The sequence below is a fragment of the Limanda limanda genome, chromosome 9, assembly GCF_963576545.1.
Source record: "Limanda limanda chromosome 9, fLimLim1.1, whole genome shotgun sequence".
Lineage (NCBI taxonomy): Eukaryota > Metazoa > Chordata > Actinopteri > Pleuronectiformes > Pleuronectidae > Limanda > Limanda limanda.
In genome coordinates, this window is record NC_083644.1 from 6,489,188 (window position 1) to 6,511,915 (window position 22,728).

Genomic DNA, 22,728 nt, shown 5'->3' on the forward strand with positions numbered 1-22,728 from the left:
CTGTCATTCCCTCCGTCTCCTGGTTTACAGCACTGACAGTAGATATATTTTAATGAGCAGTGAGACGCGGAACAGAGATCACACAGAGACGGGACGACACAGCCTGTCATCCAATTCCCATCACTCATCCATTATTCACGCAGCGATTTTTATCTCGGCGATGAGGACTTTTATTTTGAAGTGATATTCAACTTTCATATCCCCGAGCAGCATATGGCTGCGTTTACTGTGACAAAATACATCAAGAGTCTGCACAGAAAGAACATTTTCTGTACATCGAGCAGGTTCATTGAGGTTTAAACGGATTGCATAAAGAAACACGACGCATGAGCAAGTCTCTGAAGCCATCAATCCATCCATTACCTGTACAGCTCGTGCTTTAAGGGCTGTGGGGGGGGCTGGGAACAAATCCCTGCTGATATTGGACGAGAGGCGGGGGGGTCACCTTGGACACAGCGACGGTCGATTTAAGGCCGATTCATGGTTTTGCATCAAAGTTAAGCCGGAGGTTAGCATGTAGCCGATAGCTGTGTGTGCGTCCCCTTGCAGTTACACCAGCACAAGTGGGCGTAGAGTTTCTTCCAACAAGACGCTTATTTACACATTCTCTGTTGATCTGTTTACTTCAGAACAAGTGTTATCATGTTGGAGTTGGAGCAATAACTTTCTCTTAAAGAACTGCAACGAAAAGGGTTAGAGGAGATGAGCTGTACGATCGTTAAACTAAGTTAGCCGAAGCAGGAGATCCCGGTGTAACAGGCCATAGTATACCCTAATCCGGACTATACCCAGGGTTAGAGGGGCCTAGGCTAGATTATACCCCGGGTGTTGATGTTTCCTTAAGGGGACCGATCATATCAATCCCGACTAAGCTCTTTACAATGACAATGACAGCTGGCAAACAATAATAATTATAATAACAAAAATAAAATAATATATGCAAGTTTGCTTTCAATTAAAATGATATATTGTAAAATGTTACAATTTAATTAAATAATCAAAATAGAATATGCAAAATAAACAAACAAATAAATAAATAAATAGTACAAATTAAGTTATCTAAGAGATCCCGGAAATACAGTGTGTTGGAAATGCGATGATACCAAGTGGACCGGCTCTTGCGGTCTGCGTTGCTTCGAGGCGTAGTTACATTTACGGGCTAGACATGTAAGAGTACGTCGTAGAGTTCTGTGGAGGGGACAAATCTCAGGTGTAGATTTGATGCAGAGGCTCAGATCAACCTAATATCAGTCTGCTTGTCTCTGGACTGTAGGAGGAAGCAGGAGTTCTTGCTGTGAGGTGACAGTACTAACCAAGGTCGTCATGAGTAAATAACTAACACTGGGGAGTCTCACAGTCTTGGCCTCTCCTGCATGTTTGTTTATGACCTAAGAGTTATTTCTGGTCAGGAATCTAATGCCATCGATTTTTACCTATTTACAACATACAGTGGCCTCTGAGATCTCAGCTCAATAAATTATTGGTACAAGTCATAAAAGTGTTTTAGCTCCAGGACAAACTGCAGGCGGGGGTTGAACTTGTGAACTTTGTGTTTCAGTACAGTCTGTTTCTGCTTCTCCACAGGGGCACCTGGCTCCTTTGTTTAAAACAAGACGTGACTGATGGTTAGGGTTAGAAAAAGGGTAAAAAAAACAAGAGCCGGAGACATAACAGTGACACTGTTGACTCTGGCTCTTTTATTTCATTTGCCACGCAGCACTTCTCTTATCCCTGAAAGTAGTTCTTGAGGGGATTTCATTTTTGTTGTTATTTCAGTCTCCAAAAAACATCCCGTTAATGTGCCTCTGAGCGAAAAAACTTCACTTTGCACCAACAGAGCTGCTCAGTGTGAGACTGAAGAGGCAGCTTCTCGTTCTCGTCTAAAAACTAAAAGTATCTCCATCTGGACAAGCTCCTTAGCTCTGTATCAGAAACTCCTCGTCCACACTAACCAAGTGACAACACCCCCATACCGCATGTTGGTATTTTGTCCAGTGCCATTTAGTTTTTTGAAACCAGAAGTCCCAAAAGGACACTTGAGGACACTGTACGCCCTCCTACAGCTGTGACCTGCACCCATTGGACAGTACTAGCTGTCAATCACAGTATCCACACCCAAATGTGTACTTTAAATCGTCTATTTGCCTCTAAATGGGATAAATATTTACTGACCTCAGAAGAAGAGTCTTTTTCTCATAGATTTCTATATAAAATTCCAATCAGTCATTGCAGATGATAGTTTAATTTAGAATATAAGTCAAAGGTGCCCGAATAATATGAACTTCAGTCCATCTCTTTAGTTTTATTTTTATTTTTTAGTATGTTTATAGTTTAATTACCTGTCTTTAGTTGTCTGGTTTGATGACGAGTTCATTACATCTCCTTGTCTTTCTCCATCTCAGTTGCGTTCACGTTTTCTGTTCCACTTTCTCTCCTTGGTCCCTGTGTGTATTTCTGTATTTTGACCTTCTCGCCTGCTTTTTGTGGATTTTTGGATTCTTGCCTCTGCCTCCTGGATTTGTTTGCCAGTCTTGGAGCTTCCTTCACTGCTTCACCTTCCCCGAGGCCTTGTCTTCACTGTGAAATAAATCACTAAACTGCATTTTGCTTTTCCTCAGCAAGTATATTTGGGTCCTGTTCTCAGAGCTGTTGTCTACCTTGCTTGCACCAGTTGTTACAATCTGATTTCACAACTGAGCCGCATTTTGACATCATAATGTTTGATTTTTAAATGTAGCGGGGTCACCGTTCTCTGAAAAGTACCTTGTCATTTTTGTCTCAGGTGAGTTTGGCGAGGTGTACAAAGGCCGCCTGAAGCCCGTTGGGAAAAAGGAAATATCCGTGGCCATCAAGACCCTGAAGGTGGGCTACTCCGAGAGGCAGAGGCGGGACTTCCTGTCCGAGGCGTCCATCATGGGCCAGTTTGACCAACCGAACATCATCAGACTGGAGGGCGTGGTCACCAAGAGCAGGCCCACGATGATCATCACGGAGATGATGGAGAACGGAGCTCTGGACTCGTTTCTCCGGGTAAATAACAAATCCACACAAGCACACGCAGTGAACTCCTGAACTAACCCTAACCCAAACAGTTGAACTTAATTCTGGAGATTTCTGTCCAATCACCTGGTGCTCATCAGATTGAATTTGCGTAGTTGCCATGGAAATGTAGATGTAAAGATACTTTCACGATTCAGAAGAGCCTCAGGGACTAAAAAAACGAGTTCATTTGTTAATCTAAAAATAGTATTTGACAAAACTGTCTCAATTTAAAGCCCCTTGACAACCCGGCTTTAAATAATTCCCCTACACCATTAAATATTCATGAACCGATAAGCAACAATCAAATGTAAGAACAAACCCTTCACATGTTCGACTTCAAACCAGCAAGAAGAGACAGAGGCTCAGAAGTGAAGCGACCAAAAAAAAGTGTCGGTGTGATCACGAAGGTCCCATCAGTCATCGTAAGAAGCCGACTGAGGAAATGTGTCTTCATTAGTTAAGGTCCACGTTCTCGCTTTCAATCATATCACAAGGTCCTCGATGGCAGAAAGGCTCCTTCAAAAAAGTCTGCACCTCCAAAAATAACTCAAAAACACTCACGGGAGAAGAATAACATGCACGTCCTGCAATATATATGAACAGGAGACGATATCTTACAGGAGTAAGACGTCAAATATCTGTGAGATCGATATCAGATTCCAGCAAAGAGAATAAACAAACATGATTGAAATGGAAAACTGTGAGAACTTAAAATGAATTGAGGTTAATGTGGACATTTTCCTTTATGAAATAACCACAGCAATGCAAACAAAGGATTGAAGCTTATTTGCTCAAACATACACTGATAAGTTCTAAAGCCATTGGTGGTTTAACTTGAATGCTACTTTATTTTTCACTGAATTGAGATTTTTTTGTCCTCTACTTTTCATTATTTTTGAATCAGGACTTTGCAATTCAATTTAATTCAATTGTTATAGCACATTTTATCACTAGTAAAAGCAACAGTCATTTTTATTGAGCACCAGCGCCCCCTGTAGCCACACGAGGGGATTCATTCTGCTCAGCTCAATGTGATTCGGTCGCTTTCATGTAGAGAAAAACCAAGTGTATCGATGTATTGAGTGGAGCTCTGGCTGTGTGGACCTGCTCACTGAACTGAAACAAACCAGACAAGTTGTCGCTGTAACAAATCCACCAGACTCTGTTTAGAATTCTTCATAATTAAAAGTTTTCCTGCTGAATATTAGAGATAAAAGTATTTTTAACTGATCTACGGTTCAGTTTTACTCTTCAACTTGCTGGAGCTGATTCTGACAGTTGAATCTGTGACTCTCTGTCAGTTCCACACATCTCACAGGAGATCCAACCCACTTCAGGTTGAGGAGTGGGAATGAACCTTCTATATATTCTAAGTCATTGAACCCCAAAAGCTGCTGTTTAAAGGTAAAACTTACTCTGACATTGAAGAGGCTGATATCATGAGTTTGAGGTGGTTGTCAAGAAGAATGAAACGATCAGATGAGGAGAAACTAAACCTCTAAAGTGACCAAAACTTTAACAACAGTCAAACTTCACAAGCACAGACACGATGCAAAGAAACAAGATGAAGTTTCTGGAGAAACAAAGACAGAAACAACCTCCTGCTCTTCTTCTCTCTCCTCTTTCTCCTTCCTGCTCCTTCCTTCCTCCTCATCCTGTCGGTCTGTCCGCACCTTTGATCCTGCCCTCCTTCCGAGGCGCCGCTAAAAACAGAAAGAGACGCTCTTTGATGTTCTGTTCTCACAGCGTGACCCCTTTTGACTCCGAAAACGTCCGCTGACTCATACACGCGTGTACACACACACACACACACACACACACACACACACACACACACACACCGTGATCGATCTCGCTGGTGTTGCTGTCCTAGCGTGACCATCTTGCAGGCACCAGACCCTGAGGATCAATGCGGGATGTGTGTTTGTGTGCACCTTCAAGGTTCTGCCTGCAGAGGATTAGGCCAGAGGAGCATCAAAGACACGGTTTGATGCACAAAGTGGATTAATAGACACACAAACACAAACACACACACAGACCTTCGACTGCAACTATGTCAGGGGATGTTAGTGATGTTTATAGGAAACAGTCCGGCTCCAAGGTGAAAAACTCTATGAAGGCAAATGTTTTTGGCTCAACTTCGCTTGTACACACTGAGGAAATGCTATTAAAAATGAGATTTAGGCTTTGGCCTAATAAAATAAATGATTTGAATTAGTCTGTACACTCTCATATTAAACTGGTAAACATACCGAAAGGCAGCATTGCAATTGTAGCATCAGTGAGATATATCTTAAGGACATGAAAACCAATCGGCCAACATCTTCCGAGGCTCCGACACGGAATCTTTACTTGATTAATACTTATTACTAGACCTTAAAATATCTTTGGCTAAAGAAAAACAACCAAAGTAAATCCAGCTTTCTTAACTCTGCAGGTCTGTTTTTAAGTTTTCTTTTGGCACTGGTCTAGATGCGTAATGTTATTTAAAGTTATATGATATCAACTGATTAGATAATATCTTCTACTCATAAGCTATATAAACGGTGCACGATGCATAGGCCTCTGAGCTAAAACTGCTTTTTTCTCCCTTTTGTCTTCTGCATATTCAAACAAGCCACATATTTTCGTTAATTAGTACTTTTTATTTACCAGCACTCATTAACTAATAGAAAAATAACAGACCTCAGACACAACAGGTTGAATGTTGTTGAACGATCTGAAGTAAATATTGTTTCAGCCTCACATTGAACATTTGACTTCTTCACTGTGAAGATAGAAAAAAAAAGGATATGACATCGAGGCACCTTTTCAAGAACATGCTTTTATTTTGAAAGTACAGAAACACAATAATTGGCCATAGTGCTAAAACCTGAAGTTACAACAGAAGTGGAAAGTGTGGACTTGGGCTTGTTTTTTTAAATTCCTAATTGACATTTACAATTTTTTTTGTGTATTCTGCATAGTTGAATGTCATATTCTGATTGATTGGTTTGTAAAAATGAGTTATCACAACATTCCCACTGAGAGAACTTGATCCCACATTTCTGCTCCAAGCTGTGTTCGGTTGCTACGGCTTCAAATCGGCCGTTCGTGTTCGTGTCTGCGATCCCGTGCGACCATTTTTCCATATTTCTCTCATGATCGTCAACTCTTGTCTTCGGCAGCTCGAAAAACACACATCGTAAAAGACCACAACACTAACTCAAGATCAATGGCCTGAAAAATAGAGAATTGAATCGTAAAAAATTGGAAGTTAAACCATTAACAATGACATTTCCACAGATAGGAATGATCAGGATGGGTCCACACTCACTCCTCCACCGGCTGAGTGAGAAAAGGAACTTCTTGTTTGTTAAAGATCCAGTTGTGACATTTTCTGTGAACATGTTTTTTTTATACGCTTGACTCGTTAAATAAGAAGCTTGAAAATAAAACGCCTCCTTGTGGTTTGTGGTTTCTTTGCAGCAGAATGATGGCCAGTTCTCAGTGATCCAGCTGGTTGGTATGCTGAGGGGCATCGCGTCTGGAATGAGGTACACACAAACACACACACACACACACTCACACACACACACACACATTGGATTCTATCTGTGTTTTATTCATGTGTCTGGCTGTGAAAACACACAAACATGTTCATATTCACAAACATTTAATCCGATTCCTCTTTTATTGATTGCATCTGGCAGTGCACAGACAGACACACACACACACACACACACACAGACTAAATCCCATTTTCTTTTTATAGTAGCCCAGGTAGCTGGGAGCAGATAACACACACTTTCACACAATAAATCCTGTTGATGTGAACAGGTACCTGGCGGAGATGAGCTATGTTCACCGGGACCTGGCAGCTCGAAACATCCTGGTGAACAGTAACCTGGTGTGTAAGGTGTCCGACTTTGGCCTCTCACGCTATCTGGAGGAGGACACCTCTGACCCCACCTACACCAGCTCACTGGTAAGGACACACACACACACACACACACACACACACACACACACACACACACACACACACACACACACACACACACACACACACACACACGGGACAGGCATGCACACATAAACACATCCCCAAGAGGATACAGATGCTTCCACTTTACCGTGGCCAAAAGATGGAAAACTGCCTGCCTGTTGCCATGGAGATTGTCATGACCAGGAGGCTGGACCTCATGAGATAAATGAAATTGATGAATAAATGAAAAGAAGTGATAATTTTGCAAAGGTTAGATCCTGACAATGAGTCAGTCGCAGCCGTCAATCATGATTTTACACCTACTTTTTCTAAAATCAAATTACAAATTAAAACAAGGTTTATTGGTTGATTAACACAAGGATGGCAACACGTGCTTTTACTTTTTAGTGTTGGAGGAGGTCGGGTTTACAATGTATACTGCAGACAGCCACTAGGGGGCGATTGAGATGATTAGGCTTCACTTTTGGGGAGCTGTCATGTCGTCCATCTTTATTTACTGTCCAGCTAGTAGGACAATAAACACATTGCCCTGATGGTGGTGCCAGAGAGGGAAGAAGGGGACTCCGATGTCAGCTGTGCTATTTAAGAGATGCTAATGTTAGCATATTGACATGTGAACAGTTGAGAGACATGAAACTTTATACCCTGTGGGAGAAAATACGTGTGTTTGGTATCTCTAGTCTTTGAGCCTTTTGTTTCTCTTTCTTTTCACACCATTGTACATCCCTTACATGTGTGTGTGTTCTCAGACATGCAGGTTAGCTCAAGCTAATTGGCAACATCTAAATTGCGACTCTCAGTGTGATTGTGAGTGTGAATGGTCGTCACTATATCTCAGCCCAGTGATGGACTGGGGATCCGTCCGCTGTGTTCATGATATCACTCGGGCCTGTCCTCCACCTCATGACCTCAGAAGGATAAACAGAACAGTTAATAGATGGATGGATGATTCCCTCGTGCCCCCTGGACAGTTAATCGCCGTCCTTCACTAAGTCATTAGTTTTATTGATATGTTGCCATGACTGTAAGTGTTGGGATCGTGTAAAAAGTCAGAGGTCATTAAGGGACTGGTTCATGTTATCACACCTGCTGGTTGGATGGTTGAAGAGCTTCTGTGACCTCCTGCTGAAACATGTTCCTGATGTCCGCTTGGAAGGAGTCAGAGTATTTTCTAAAACTAACAATCCAACATACACACCCACTTCTCATCATCACTAGGACAAGGATTCATCCTCTGAGGACCAGGAATGCCTGAGCCAAATTTAATGGGAATCCATCACTACATTTTAGACAGACTGAAGGATCGGTAATTACCTCACGAGCCACCATCTGTTAGGAGGCCGCTCATAGTATTTAATTTAAATCTTAACGATTACGGTTTACGAAGATAATATATTCAAGCCAAACCAACATGAAAATATATTATTTGGATCTTAAAGCCTCAAAATACTCTGGCGTAACTATCATATTTATCATTGCAGTTTAATTTACTGATCAATATTCACATTATACGTATCATACTTTACTGCTGCTGTTAGCTCTTTGCACCCGTATTACCTTAACTTGAGTTAACTTAATTTTTATCGAATAACTTTATTTCATACTTGTTTTGCTTATAATTATATTTTACTCTATGGTTGCTTGTTTTTTTACGCTTGAATATTCTTCTCTGTAAATCTTTACAACAGGCACAAATTGATTTGAGGATGATTTTTTGTAATTCTTCCACCATGACAACAGAGTTTTTGAATGAAGCAGTATTTTCCATTCTCCTAGACTTTTAAATCAGCAGTCGTGAGGACAAGGCTTTTGTTCCGTCGCTGCTTTGTCTTCATTATAAAAGACAAGAAATATAAAAGCGCTGAAAGTGGAGCAGGTGTGTTTATCCATCTCACTGAGATATCGCCATCTGCTGCTTCCTCTTTGTGGGAATAAAGATCTTGTAGAAAAATCAATCATATCCAGCATTATCTTTTAATCCTTAAAAAACGGTATGTGATACTACAGCGCAGCAGGTGACTCATGGATAATGTGCATGACATCAAGCGTGGACTCATTCCTCATCACCGTGTCTGCTGCAGATTGTGATGACTGTTACATTAATAGCCAGACCTCACCTTGGTGTTTATGACGGAGCAGATATATGAGCTGCCTGTGGCCTCTCTTTAAAAACATGTACTGCATGTGTATGCACGTGAGGAGCGAAACCATAAAAACACCAAATATATTATTTTCTCTTTCCCTTCCCTCTCTTTCCTCCCCTCCTTTCTCTCTCTCTCTCTTTCCCTCAGGGCGGTAAAATCCCCGTGCGCTGGACGGCTCCGGAGGCGATCGCCTACAGGAAGTTCACGTCCGCCTCAGACGTGTGGAGTTACGGGATCGTCACCTGGGAGGTGATGGCGTACGGAGAGAGACCTTACTGGGACATGAGCAACCAAGATGTAAGTCATTGTGTGTGTGTGTGTCTGTGTGTGTGTGTGTGTGTGTTCGAGAGAGAGCGATAAAGAAAGAGCGCGACCCTGTCATGTAGCTGTGATTGTGTGTAGTTACCCTTTTTCTTTAGGTGTGTGCCTGCGTGTGTGTGTGTAAGATAAAGAAAGTGAGTGGGGCTGACACGGATGTTTTATTTCCACTGTAGTTGTGTAGGATTGTGTACATTTACCCTTTTTTCATTAGTTGTCATTCCAAAGAATGCTAGTGTGTGTCTGTCTGTGTGTGTGTGTATGTGTGTGTGTGTGTGTGTGTGGGTTGTGGGTGTGATTTGTTTGTTTCCTCTTCCGTCTCCCACAGCAGGGAGTCGGCATGTCGAGAAAAACACACGGAAAATGAGGACATCAATTTGAAGTGTCACAGAAGTGTTTGTTCCCGGGAACATCAGACCAAAAGGCATCACTTCATTTCCCTGACAGCTTTATTCCAATTACCTGCACAGTGTGATCAATTTGCTGTCACGTCTGTAACTTTTTATTTGATCCTGGCGTAGGGGTTGGGTGTGGTTGACATCCGTCTATTTCAAGCCTTCCCCGAATACTGCTTTTTATCTTTATATATTACTAATACAGTACTCAACATTCTTGAGGAGCACATTAAACAAATCACTGTCATGGACTTTTTCTTTGCAGTAGTTTGCCTGCAGCCCCCAAAATCATGAGAATCCACCCAGTGTCAAACTAAACTAAAAGTATATGTTTAGTTTAGAAAGTGATGATCCCCAATAACAATCAGCTGGTTTAACCCATGTTTGCAAGAGTCTGTTAACACCAGGCTGCAAAGATGTAAACTAGGAGCTAGGGAATCGTGAAGTTTGTATTTCCCTACTTGTATGTGATGGAGTTTGCTCAAGGTTTTCGACAGAATCCTTGTGTTTTCACCTTTGCTTGACTTTGTAATCCTGGTTAATGGGTATGTGTGTTTTCAAGCGCCGGGGATCGAACCACTGACCCTTTGGTTAGTGGACAACCCGCTCCATTAGATCGTCAGTAGATGTTAGTAGCACTTAAATGGCACTTACTTATACAGCTTTGTATTTTGGCTTTCTTGAAGAAATTGTGCTTTCTTGATTCTTGTTGTTCTGGGTTTGTACCCTCATGGTTGAATGCACTCGTTGTATGTTGCTTTGAATAAAACCGTCGGCTTAATGCAATGTAATGTTTGTAACCATAGAGTGAGACAGAGAAAAGAATAAAAAGGTGGTTTAAACAAAACCTTTTTCACATTTGCGGACATAAAACAATAATTAAAAGTATATGTTTAGTTTAGAAAGTGATGATCACCAATGACAATCAGTCTTTTAACACCAGGCTGCAAAGATGTAAAATAAATCAAACTACAAGTCACAAGAAGTTTGCATTTCCCTACTTGTGTGTGATGGAGTTTGCTCAAGGTTTTCGATAGAATCCTTGTGTTTTCACCTTGGCATGACTTTGTAATCCTGGTTAATGGGTATATGTGTTTTCAAGCGCCGGGGATCGAACCACTGACCCTTTGGTTAGTGGACAACCCGCTCCATTAGAGAGTCAGTAGATGTTAGTAGCACTTAAATGGCACTTACTTATACAGCTTTGTATTTTGGCTTTCTTGAAGAAATTGTACTTTCTTGATCGTTGTTGTTTTGGGTTTCTACCTCATGGTTGAATGCACTCATTGTAAGTTGCTTTGAATAAAACTCTCGGCTTAATGAAATAATGTTTGTAACCACAGAGTGAGACAGAGAAAAGAATAAAAAGGTGATTTAAACAAAACCTTTTTCACATTTGTGGACATAAAACAATAATTAAACAACCCGTCCTCCTGGCTCTGAACAAAACAGTTTTTAGTTTGAGATCAAGCTCATTATTTTTAATTACTCTTATTAACATTTAGTTTGCGCTGCCGTTGTGCGCAGTGTGGTTGCACGTGTGTGTTTGCTGCAACGTGACGGGCGTTTCCCCCCCGACCATCACTCAGGCGTAGATAGAGATCTGTGTTTTGGATCGGGAGCAGAACCAGTAACAGCAGCAGCCCTTTGGTAATTTAACCCTGGGACGGGTCTTTGTAGGCATCTCATTGTTTATGTGTATTGAAATTACATTTATCCTTTTTTTAGACTAGGAATAATCACCATTTTTCAAAACAGCACACGCACAATTCTCTGCTGCTGTTGTGTTAACATGACGTTAAAACCACTCTCTCGTCCTTCCTGTGGGCTGAGTGTTTCATGTTAAACCTGAAGGGGATCACGTACATGAAAGAGGAGGTTCCAGCAACACTGACAGTTTTATTTTGAGGTTTTGTGTTTTTTAAGAAGTAAAGCGATACACAGATTATAGTTAGTTTTGGCACTAAAGCCCCACTTCAAAGCACCGAGGCTCTAAATCCCAACTCTTGCTTTTCTAAAACTAAATATCTAATGTCTGTGACACGGAGAGAGAGGAGCCTGGGACTTTAACTTTCAGCTTAAAAATATATTTTGTCTTTTTTTTGTGCCGCAGTTAAATTTGCCAAAGCACCAGCGAGTGACTTCGTTTCTATTTACCACCTCGAGAACTTACTGCAGTAAAAGTCTGACAGGAATAATTTAGATGTTGTCGGCTGCACTTCAGAAATGTTTAACCTCCTCCAGACCTCATTAACTCACACGTGGAGTTTCCTCAGTCTGGTTACTTATCACACTGATGAGGAGTTAATCAGTTGTGAGTTTCTCTTTCCAACACGTTTGAAAGGAAAAGAAACAGTTTTTCTCCATTTCCCCTGTTTTACATTCAGATCTTCTTCCACCTCTTCCCCCTTATTTCACACTTTCCTCGTCTCTCACCTCCCCCCCGCTGTCGCTCCTTAGCTCCACCCGGCTCACTCCCCCCCCCCCCCCCGATGCTCCAGAGGAGTAGAAGCAGCCTATGCAGCAGTAATGGCAGAGAGTCGGTATAATGACAGAGGCAGTTTTATAATGGCACAATGTATAATGATGGAGAGGGAGAAGGTGTGTGTGTGTTCGTGTGTGTGTGTGTGTGTTTGTGTGTGTGTGTGTGTGTGTGTGTGTGTGTGTGTGTGTTTGTGTGTGTGTGTGTGTGTGTTGCTACTATAGCTAACGAGGATCTGTTGGGGCATTAACTATGCATGAACCTGACACCCTAAACTCACACATGCTACACACACATATGCAAGTAGACGCGTAAGGGCACACACACATACACACACACACACACACACACACACACAAACTCGCTCACACACAATTTCAAAGAACATGGAACGGGGGGAATTGTCAGCGGAGCCGCCACAGGTGCTCTGTTCGACATGAATTAATCATGAAAGAGACCTGTGATGTTCCGCTGCACTCGCTGCTATCGTGATTGACAGCAGTGCTTAGCGGGAGTTTGTGTGGCACAAAGCCTGAGAAGTGTGCCGGGGTCAGGTGGAGTTCAGACTCTTTGCAAGCAGACAAAATCCCCGGCACTGCGGGTACAGTAGAAGAAGGCACAGCAATCCCCCCGACCCCCACCCCCCCCAGCCAACACCGTTAAATAGGCTTACCCGTGCACTTACGCGGTCGCACAAGTTTAACATTTCTCGAGAAGTGGCGAGCGCTGAGGTTTCTGACATTTCACCGTTGATAAAAAAAAATGTGACCTAGTAGCAAAAAGTCAAAAAACACAGTACAGTGAGTTTGGATTCTTGAATTCAAAGCAAAACGGGGAAGTTGAGACGAGTTTCAGGTCAACGATCAAAGCGAGGACGGGCAGAGAAAGACCAGTGGGGGGGGGGGGGGGGGGGGTGAACAAGGGATGATGGGTAAACAAGGTCATAAACTGCAGCAGGCAGGATATGGAGACCAAAGGCTGGAATGCTTTGGCAGAAAGAAAACCTGGTTTATCTGCAGCCAGAGAAGCTGCAGATAAACCAGGAAGGATGATGAGGAGCAGGTGTGCAGGGGGAAGTGGAGGTCAGGTGATGAAGCCAGCGGTGAAGTGCCTGGAACCTGAATCGTCTCAAATTACCAGCAGCTGGAGAAATAAATTATTTCTCTGTAGAATTCTGTGAGAAAAATGACTTCTCACTTGATTTACAACGTCAGAAAACGTTTTCTTAAGGACGTTATGATCTCAATCTGTATTTTTAAGTCCTCTTCAATACAGCATGATGTTATCAATGATGTGATTGACAGCTGTGGTAGGTAGCAATATTTCCTTGAGCTATATTAGGCTCCGCCCCTGCTACTCCAAATCTGGTTATGTCTAGTTTCAATAAACCAAGATCGCCTTTGCCTTTGCCCATCTCTGCGATAACTTCCAGGGGTAAATGCGGTATGATGAAGGAGAAACACGCTGTTAGCTAGTTAGCTAGTTGGCTGTTTCTTCCTTCCACTTGTATTGATCACTGTAAAGAATCATTATTCAATGTGGAGCTAACATGAATACAACTGTAATACATTAGCTCATCTGTGAACGTGGTTTGAGTTTTTTCATCGGTAAGACAACTCCCACGATCCCACTCTGCTTCATGATATCATCCAACTACGTATTGTTTTACTGTTGTGATTGAGAGACCCCTAGTGGCTGTAGTTACATATCGTACGTCTCAATCTACAATAATTACAAAATCAGTGGCGTCCTCCAATCAGGACTTCAGCCACACCATATAACACAGATACTCATTATGCTTCTCATATCCTTCTTACATTCATCTGAACTGTTGAAGTTTCTCACTTTAACACTCTGTGCAGCACAATTCAAGCCACTGAAGTCTAATATATTGTCTTCTCATGCCGAAAAGAATAACTTTGCATAAATGTCATTTCCATTACGATTCCTTGAAACTTGCACAGAAAGCTTTTTGTGTCACTTTGCCACATATTGTATAGTACATCTGGGATATCTGCTCTTTTTGAGCTAAAGTATGGTGTGAGGATTAAAGTGGAGGGTGTAAAGACGGATGGGGGATGTGTGAAAACAGTAGAGATATAGTCTGAAAGCTTTTCACACACACATAGACCATGTTAAGTTCTACAGCAGAATGTGAGCTTTAACTATTGCAACCATCACAATTAGAGTTGCAGCCGTGTAAAAAGTGTTTTCATATTCCCGGCACCGAGGGCAGAATAATTGGAGACAATAATCCTTGAACTTAATATTTCCTCTCTTTGATTATTTAGCTGGTACGTGACGAGGAAGCTACTTATTCTCTCACTGGAGGGAGTTTTTGAATTCTGTGATGTTCAGGATAATTACACCCAAAGGTATGCTGCCATATTTAGCAGCACCTGCTCTGAAATACAGAGTTCTTGTTTTAAAAGTTTCCACAGGAAGGAAAAAAAATGGAAAGATCAGTACGATGAAATCAGAAGCTCCTGTGTGCAGATACCTGCCTTCACATCAGAGTCGGCAGCAGGCGTCACTGCTGCTTAGCAAAGAATATCTGGATCCACTGATTGACGGTACACAGCGTCAGGAGGAAGCGTTCAGATGCAGATTCTGTAAAGAAGTAAACACCGGTCTTATCAGCCACAATCTCAAAGGAGCCGTAACCTGAGCAGGAAGAGAGAGAGAGTGCAATGTAAAGTTTCCCTTCCCTTTGACATCCTGAGCATCAAACACCAGCACCACGATGTGTGGTATTTACTGACGTCTAATCACAAGATACAAATTTGTTGAAATATTTCCTCTTCTTAAAAAAAACCGCACAGAAAAAGAGAAACTTTTTCATAAAAACACTTTGTACTCTGTCATAGAAACTGCTGTAGCCGGGAAATATCCCAGGTAGGAATATACTTGTTTCACTATCATACTGCAAATATATTACATTACATTACAGCCGAAGAGGATTCCAATGTATTCATGTCTCCCTGTGCTCTGCTTCCTGATTCAACACCATCGGTGCTGGAGGTGTGGATGGAGGCAGACGTCCCTTTATGTGTGAATAGAGGGTTGTATTCAGCTGTGGTTCTCCAGGACGAAGCCTGCTACACCCGCACTAAATATTTTAGTTCACGTCTGCTACGTTTACGCCCGGTGTCTAATACTGCTCCAGAATGTCAGTGTGTCTGAGACAGAGAACCTTTGAAACGCTGCCTGCAAGTCTTCCCTACTTTCTCTTAAAACAACTCAAATTTGTCCAATCAAAGAAAAAGCGAAAATAAAAACTTGACATTTGGAAATAATGATGGAGCATTCGCTTCCTGGTTGGGTCTTATCAGATAGTCAGTGTTGTACGGTGGATGTTCGCACGTGCTCAGTGTGGTTGATCATCATGAAATATATATTTGATTGATATTTTAAATCTAAAACATAGTAGTGTGGAGGCAGCCTCACTCACTCACTCACTCACTCACTCACTCACTCACTCACTCACTCACTCACTCACTATATAATGGGCACTTAAACACAACACTGCATCATTTGAAATTAAACCCCACTTTCAATCAATCAATCAATCAAATTTTATTTGTATAGCCCATATTCACAAATCACAGTTTGTCTCATAGGGCTTTAACATGGGGTGACATCCTCTGTCCTTAACCCTCAGCAAGAGTCAGGAAAAACTACTAAAAACCCTTTTAAGGTAAAAATATGTAGAAACCTCAGAGAGACACATGTGAGGATCCGTCTCCCAGGACGGACACAAGTGCAATAGATGTCAAGTGTAGGAAAACATCATCAGGATTAAAGTTTTTTTAGCAGCATTGGTGAGGTTAAACATTTTTCAATACTATATGTCACGCAGTCCTGCTGCAATCATAGTCTCTGGTCAGCAGCCAGCAAGATCACGATCCAGCATCAAGACCTGATCCACTATAGTCCACAGTCATTGTCCAATCCCACATCTCAAATCAATGAATACTTCTGTCACATAATGGAAGCTAAAAATTGAATTTGTGGCCATCGGAGCGATCCTCAGTCGATCCTCTGGTCTCCTCTGTTTTCATCCCTCTCTCTCTCCCTCTGTGTCCCAGGTGATAAACGCCATCGAGCAGGACTTCCGGCTGCCGGCGCCGATGGACTGCCCGGTCGTGCTGCACCAGCTGATGCTGGACTGTTGGCAGAAGGACAGGAACGCTCGGCCAAAGTTCCCCGATATCGTCAGCATGTTGGACAAGATGATCCGCAACCCGGCCTCCCTCAAAGCCGGCACCAACAACATGGCCCCTGGGTGAGCAGAGATACACAAGTCCATTTACATACGCACACATCCCAGAGACACGCTGGTGTTTGAGCTCTTTATGTCCTCTCTCTCCAGTCCGTCCCATCACCCCCTGCTGGACCGAGGAGCTCCGGACCTGAGCCGGCTGAGCTCGGTGGAGGACTGGCTGGCCGCTCTGAAGATGACCCAGTACCGAGACTCCTTCCTGGGCTCCGGTTTCACGTCTTTGCCGCTCGTCACACAAATCACAGCTGAGTAAGTTGACTCATTACGGTGTCTCTCTCTCTCTTCCTCTGCCGGCGTCGCTCGCTCACCTGCCAAGTCGGCGTCTTGTTAGCTGGATGAGTGGCAGGGCAGCTGGTTGGCTGAGGGATTGGTCCGTGTGTGCTGTCTGTCTGTGTCTCGTCCTTTCTTCCTCTTTAATGCCGTCACGCCAGCGACAGCCATGGCAGGAGGAGTCTGTCAATTCTTCTGGATGCTTTAACCCAGCGTCGCCCGATGGGAATCACTTTAAAGTTCTGTTCAAACGGTCAATTGGACTCAAGGATTAAAGCTGAGTCTCAATTCAGCGGCTGCACACAAAGACCTCAGGTGGCCAGGTTTTCCCATTTTGAAGGCTTCTTCAGATGCGACAGACAAATGCCTCCTTCCTTTTTTACGAATGACCCCAGGGGTGAATCCTTCTTGAGCTAACCTATCGCACGATTTATTGACGAAGCTAATGCTACGTGGGAAGCTAAGTAGCTAAGGATGCAACAATAAGAGCTAGATGCAAACAGGAAATCCTGCGTAGACCAGACCGTCTCCTTTCAGTTTGCTCTCTGCAGGCCACAGCTTCAATGATTGGATTTTGATGACTCACAAAGCACATTTCTCAGGAGTATATGAGCAGAATAGACAAAATCTCACACAAATGTTCGATAAAGATGAAAATGATATCGTAATGACATTTCATATCCTTGTATGTCAAGTGAACTGGGATAAACACTTCACTCCATACGGAAATTCTGGTTAAATCACGGTTTAAAATGCTGTGATCACGATTATTAAAGATCTATATTTCACTGTCAAATAACCAGCGACAAATAGTCTGATCTGTACACAAATGAAACCAACGTCATCTGAGTGGTATCAGCGGTTCTTCTGTTTCTGAAATCAAGGACCATGTTTCCCAGAGTCTCCAGCTTCCAGGTACTTTCTCTCAGAACCTCACACGTCTGTGTTTCTGCCTGATGTGTCTCGTCTTTTAAATCATCGTGTTAGAAGTGAGTTTTTCCTGTTGATGAAGTCCCAAACACCATCTGTCACGCTGGGAAACTCCTGCGAGTTTAAGCCTCGTTAACTCAGCAATTAATGTGCTGCAGGTCTTCGTTTTGTCTAAAGCTGAATCAGTAAATGGTTTGATCGCTGTTTTTCTTGGCTGAACAAACCTTCATGTGAGGAAACTACTCTGGCATCGTGTGGTTTGACTCTCCGGATACAGAATGAGCCGTTAGACCCGACCTCCAAACTCTTGGGTCAATAAATGTTCCACATGAGGCTCCTGTCATCACCTCTGACTGAAGGCCCCCCCGACAGACTGGGAGTCGGTCCCACTGCTCACCACTAGTTAGAATGGGTCAAACACAGAGGATGAATTCCTCCACTGGGATTAATAAAGTTGACTTTAACGTAGTGCGCATGTGGAGCCGGCAGATAAGAGCGGGTGTGAGGGGGGGAAGTTGATGTCAGACCCTTTTCATGCAGAATGAAACACTACTTTGGGAGGAAATTTTGGTATGAAGACAATTACCACTTAAAAATAGTTTTCTTTTGCAAACACCAATTCAATGTGGGTGTTTTATTTCGTGTGAGAAATGTAAGCACACATCAGATCCTGTGAAAAGTGAAATGCCCACACGGAACACATGTGACTTCATGAGGAATGTACGGACGATCTATATCGTCGCTGTGCTTGGAAGCAAATTTCCCCAGATGCCAAATCAGATCAGTCAAATAAAATGAAATGATGTGAAGCATAAAGTTGTTCCTCCAGTGAGAGGAATAGACCTTTTAGATTAACATTTTAAAACCAGATATATGAGATATTGAACATGATATCTCGAGTTCGCCTTTAGGGAGTTTCTTCAAATTTTGAGCAGTTGGACTCAAAGATTTACTGATTACATTTCAGGGGTCAAAGGTCACATTGATCTCAAATCTGGAATCTTTATTTTGCTTGCACCTGCAGAAGGACGCTGAGGCATACAACTGATCACTACTGTTTGCTGTCCTAGCTCCTAAATGGTGGAATGCAGGGGTGGACTGGCCATCTGGCATACCGGGCATAATCCCGGTGGGCCGTTGACCCAATGTGGGCCGGTCTGGTCCGCTATGTTGTTGTTTTGTTTTTTTTCTCTTCTTCCTCTCTAAATTCCCTCCAATTGGGCCGGCCAATTGGCTACAGAGGGCTAGCAGTGTGTTGCCAGCATCGACACATATTATTGGTCTATTGTTTGTCATTGTCAATCAATCATGGGCTGACAGGCTCAGAGAGCCCTGACAGTGCTGTCAATCACAATACAAACCGGGGGCGGGGGGGGGGGGAGTCGCGGGACGGGCTGCTGCTGAGACAGAAACTTAACTTAATGGATAATAAGAGTAAAAAAACGCCCGGGTGGCGCTGAGAAGCATCGGGAAAAAAAGCTGAAGTCTCTGGAGGTGGAGGCTGCTAAATGTGCCAAACTGACGGACCTATGTGGTGCCGGGTTCACCAGCCCAGCAGCAGCAGGTGCGCCGGGAGACGAGCGAGGAGGACTCGACAATGATGAGCGAGTGGAGGCAGACATGTGAGCGCGCATTTTCAATTTTCAATACATTCTCAAAACTGGCTCGTTACTTGAGCAGCGGAGGTTGGCGTCGCACGCCTCTACCCACGGCGCACCTCTCTCTCGCTCTCTCACTCGCTGCCCCCTCCCTCCTGAGATGTGCAGGTCCCGGTGGCGTGTTTGCCGTCGGGGGGGGTTGGTCTATCCCTCCGCAGGTTCACCTTCAGAAATCTTGTTACGACTTTTACTTCCTCTAGAATAGGATAAGAGATAGTGTCTTATTTTGTGTGCCTAGATCTGGTTTCCCTTTGCTGAGTTATCATAAGGGGCATTGTGTATCACTCTTGCTACTGATGAGAGGTCCATGTTTAGTGATATTTACAGAATGTTTTAGTGGTTATACTGTGGTTTATTAATGTTCTTGGGCAGACACAAGAGGCACTTGTTTATAGTTAATTCTTTGTTGTCTCTAGATGCACTGGTCCATTACTATTTGAACCTCAGCATCTAGGGTTCAAAATTGGTAAAATTATACATTATATGCATATTGTTGTTGTAATTTTTCAGTCAGTTGAGATAAATCTTGAGGAGAAACATTTTGGGTTGTTTTGTGTCTGTATAGACCTACTATAAAAAGAGCTTTGCATTTTTTATTTTAGTTCTTGTACTTTTGATACTTAAGTACATTTCAACACCAGATACTTTTGATACTTAAGTACTTTTAATATGAGCTACTTTAAGACATTTAGAAGACATAAGTTACGTCAATTTAATGGCAGATGTGCTCGGCTAATTATGTGGGCCGGTCTGAGCCAAAAAATGCCCGGGCCGTTTTGTTCTCCCAGTCCAGCCCTGGTGGAATGAGCTCCCAATCGACATCCGGACATCTGAAAGTTTACACATCTTCCGCAGAAAACTAAAAACACACCTCTTCCGACTGTACCTTGAATAAAAAAAAACAAACAAGAAAACAAACAAAAAAAACAACACTAACCACTTTTGAAACTAACGCTTTGGTAGCACTAAAATGGCACTTACCAATAGCACTTTGTAGTTTTGCTTTATTTCGAAGAAATTGTACTGTCTTGATTCTTGTTGTTCTGGGTTTGTTCCCTCTGGGTTGAATGCACTTATTGTAAGTCGCTTTGGATAAAAGCGTCAGCTAAATGAAATGTAATGTAATGTTATGTAATGATGATGATGATGATGATGATGATGATGATGATGATGATGATGATGACGATGATGCAGCCGCCTCATGTCTGTTTGTTTCTTCCTTCAGAGACCTTCAGAGAATCGGAGTGTCTCTCGCCGGACACCAGAAGAAGATCCTGACCAGTGTCCAGACGATGATGCACCATGACGACGATGACCAGTCTCCCACTGAATCCGTGTGACCACACAGGAGTGATGCACTATGAGACTGTGACTCGTTCCCAGTCTGGAACAACCAGACTCTACACTTCACACTTCAGTTTCCCCTGCTCGCTGCTCAGTGCTGCTCCTGGAGATCTTACATGTTTTTAAACGACAGATCTCTTTTACTCGTTGGACCGACCTCTTCCGGACCACGTGGCTTCCTAACTTAAAAAAGAGGACTGAAGAGGATTTGGATTTCTTCAGTGACTACAGTTACATCCATCCCATGAAGACTCTGTACATTTGAATGATGGAAATGAAACCATTTTTTTACCGACATGTTTGATTCAAGGATGACACGGCCTGTTTTTTTAATTTAAGGATGAACCACACAAAGACTGTGAAGAGACTGTGGTCAGGTGTTTATATGTTGATGAGCAAACTGGACATGAAGCCTGACTCGCGTTCCACAAAGCTTCTTGACACAAGACCTTCCACAGGCGCTGATATCTTCTAGTATGTTCTGTTTAGTTTGTAGATGAAATTTGCCGCCGTTTGACAAGAGTCGACGGTTTTAACGGCACATTTCCGAATCTCTCTTCATATTGAAGAGTCTGTACATCTTGTAATTTTGGGGATATTTATTTCCTATATGCTCGTTTGCTTTCACGTCTGCCAACAGCAGCGGACAATGAATTGTCACCGGAGTGTTTGTGAGTTCCCTGTGATTATCTTCCTCTGCCTGACTCATCACTGGAACCGACTTTGAAGTGCTGCGGACCGCACACACACACAAAAAAAAAACTGGGAAAACAGGTTTCATAGTGGGTATTTGTTTGTACTTTTCATGCAGCCATGAAAGGATCAACCCTTCCATGCACAGAGCCAGAGATGCCTGTCCTACTTAAATACCCAGAGTCCTCAGAGGGAACTCGTTATGGAATTGTTTTACAATCAGCACTAATGCCCTTTGATTGAAGACAATTATGGATCAGAAAACAGCATCCGAATCAGAGGGTTATATTGCACCATGGCGGCGTAAGGAAGAAGGGCAGCCGCAGACTTAGAGGAAGAGAAGAAGAGAAGGAGGACTGGGGGTATGGGGGCGTTACCAGCTGCTGACACGCACCTGTTGCAGGACGCAGAAAGCAAAACGTGTCGTCATCCAGTCATAAATAAATCGTGATTTTTGGCTTTGTATCCCGACGCCGGCTGCCAGCTGAGCATTAAACACACAAACAAACCAACGTGTTGTGTTCAGGCGTTGGAATCAAGTGTGTGGCTGCTGTCCAGATGCTAATCATCGCTCTGCAGCAGACACACACACACACACAGACACACACACACACACACACACACACACACACACACACACACACACACACACACACTAGCAGGCAGGGTCCCCGGTGTTAATTCATCTGTATTTCTTTGTTAGGCATCGGCTGCCGGACATGTCATCGTCGTCCGACTCTGTTTTGACACATTTCACATTTCCCAACTGACGGCGCTGATTAATTCCGTTTTGTCATTTCACAGATGAAACGACACGACACGACCTATGCGTGTTTCTCATCTGCGAGCGACAACCTTTTCAACGCAAACCACCACAATGATTGATTCCTGGGACGATTTCGGGAGAAAAAGATGTTACACAAAATGCTAGAGGTCAAGAAGGAAACCGGGGGGGGTTATTTATCATGTGTTAATACTTCAAACCTCACGGAATATGATATAACAAAGGCCTGAGCCCAGTGCATGGCGCTCGGGGGGGGGGGGGCAGCAATGGTAGATCTCTTTTTATCTCAGCGTTGAGCAGATTACCAGCTGTGGAATAACAGCCGGCCCGTTCTGCCGCCGAACCGCTGGTCATGCGTGTGCACCCCCATCCTGAGGATTACCCGTCCGCAGCACTGA

General features: G+C 43.1%; 1 protein-coding gene across 1 annotated transcript in view; it reads left to right on the forward strand.

The window, feature by feature from the left end:
- Positions 1-20,849, forward strand: part of LOC133010576 (ephrin type-B receptor 1-like) — a 74,272-nt gene extending 53,423 nt beyond the window's left edge. The window contains exons 15-21 of the mRNA XM_061078167.1: positions 2,783-3,030; positions 6,511-6,578; positions 6,862-7,009; positions 9,322-9,471; positions 16,458-16,654; positions 16,742-16,900; positions 20,735-20,849. Coding sequence (XP_060934150.1) covers positions 2,783-3,030; positions 6,511-6,578; positions 6,862-7,009; positions 9,322-9,471; positions 16,458-16,654; positions 16,742-16,900; positions 20,735-20,849 — 1,085 coding nt within the window. The remainder of the gene's footprint in view (positions 1-2,782; positions 3,031-6,510; positions 6,579-6,861; positions 7,010-9,321; positions 9,472-16,457; positions 16,655-16,741; positions 16,901-20,734) is intronic.
- The last annotated feature ends 1,879 nt before the right edge of the window (positions 20,850-22,728 follow it).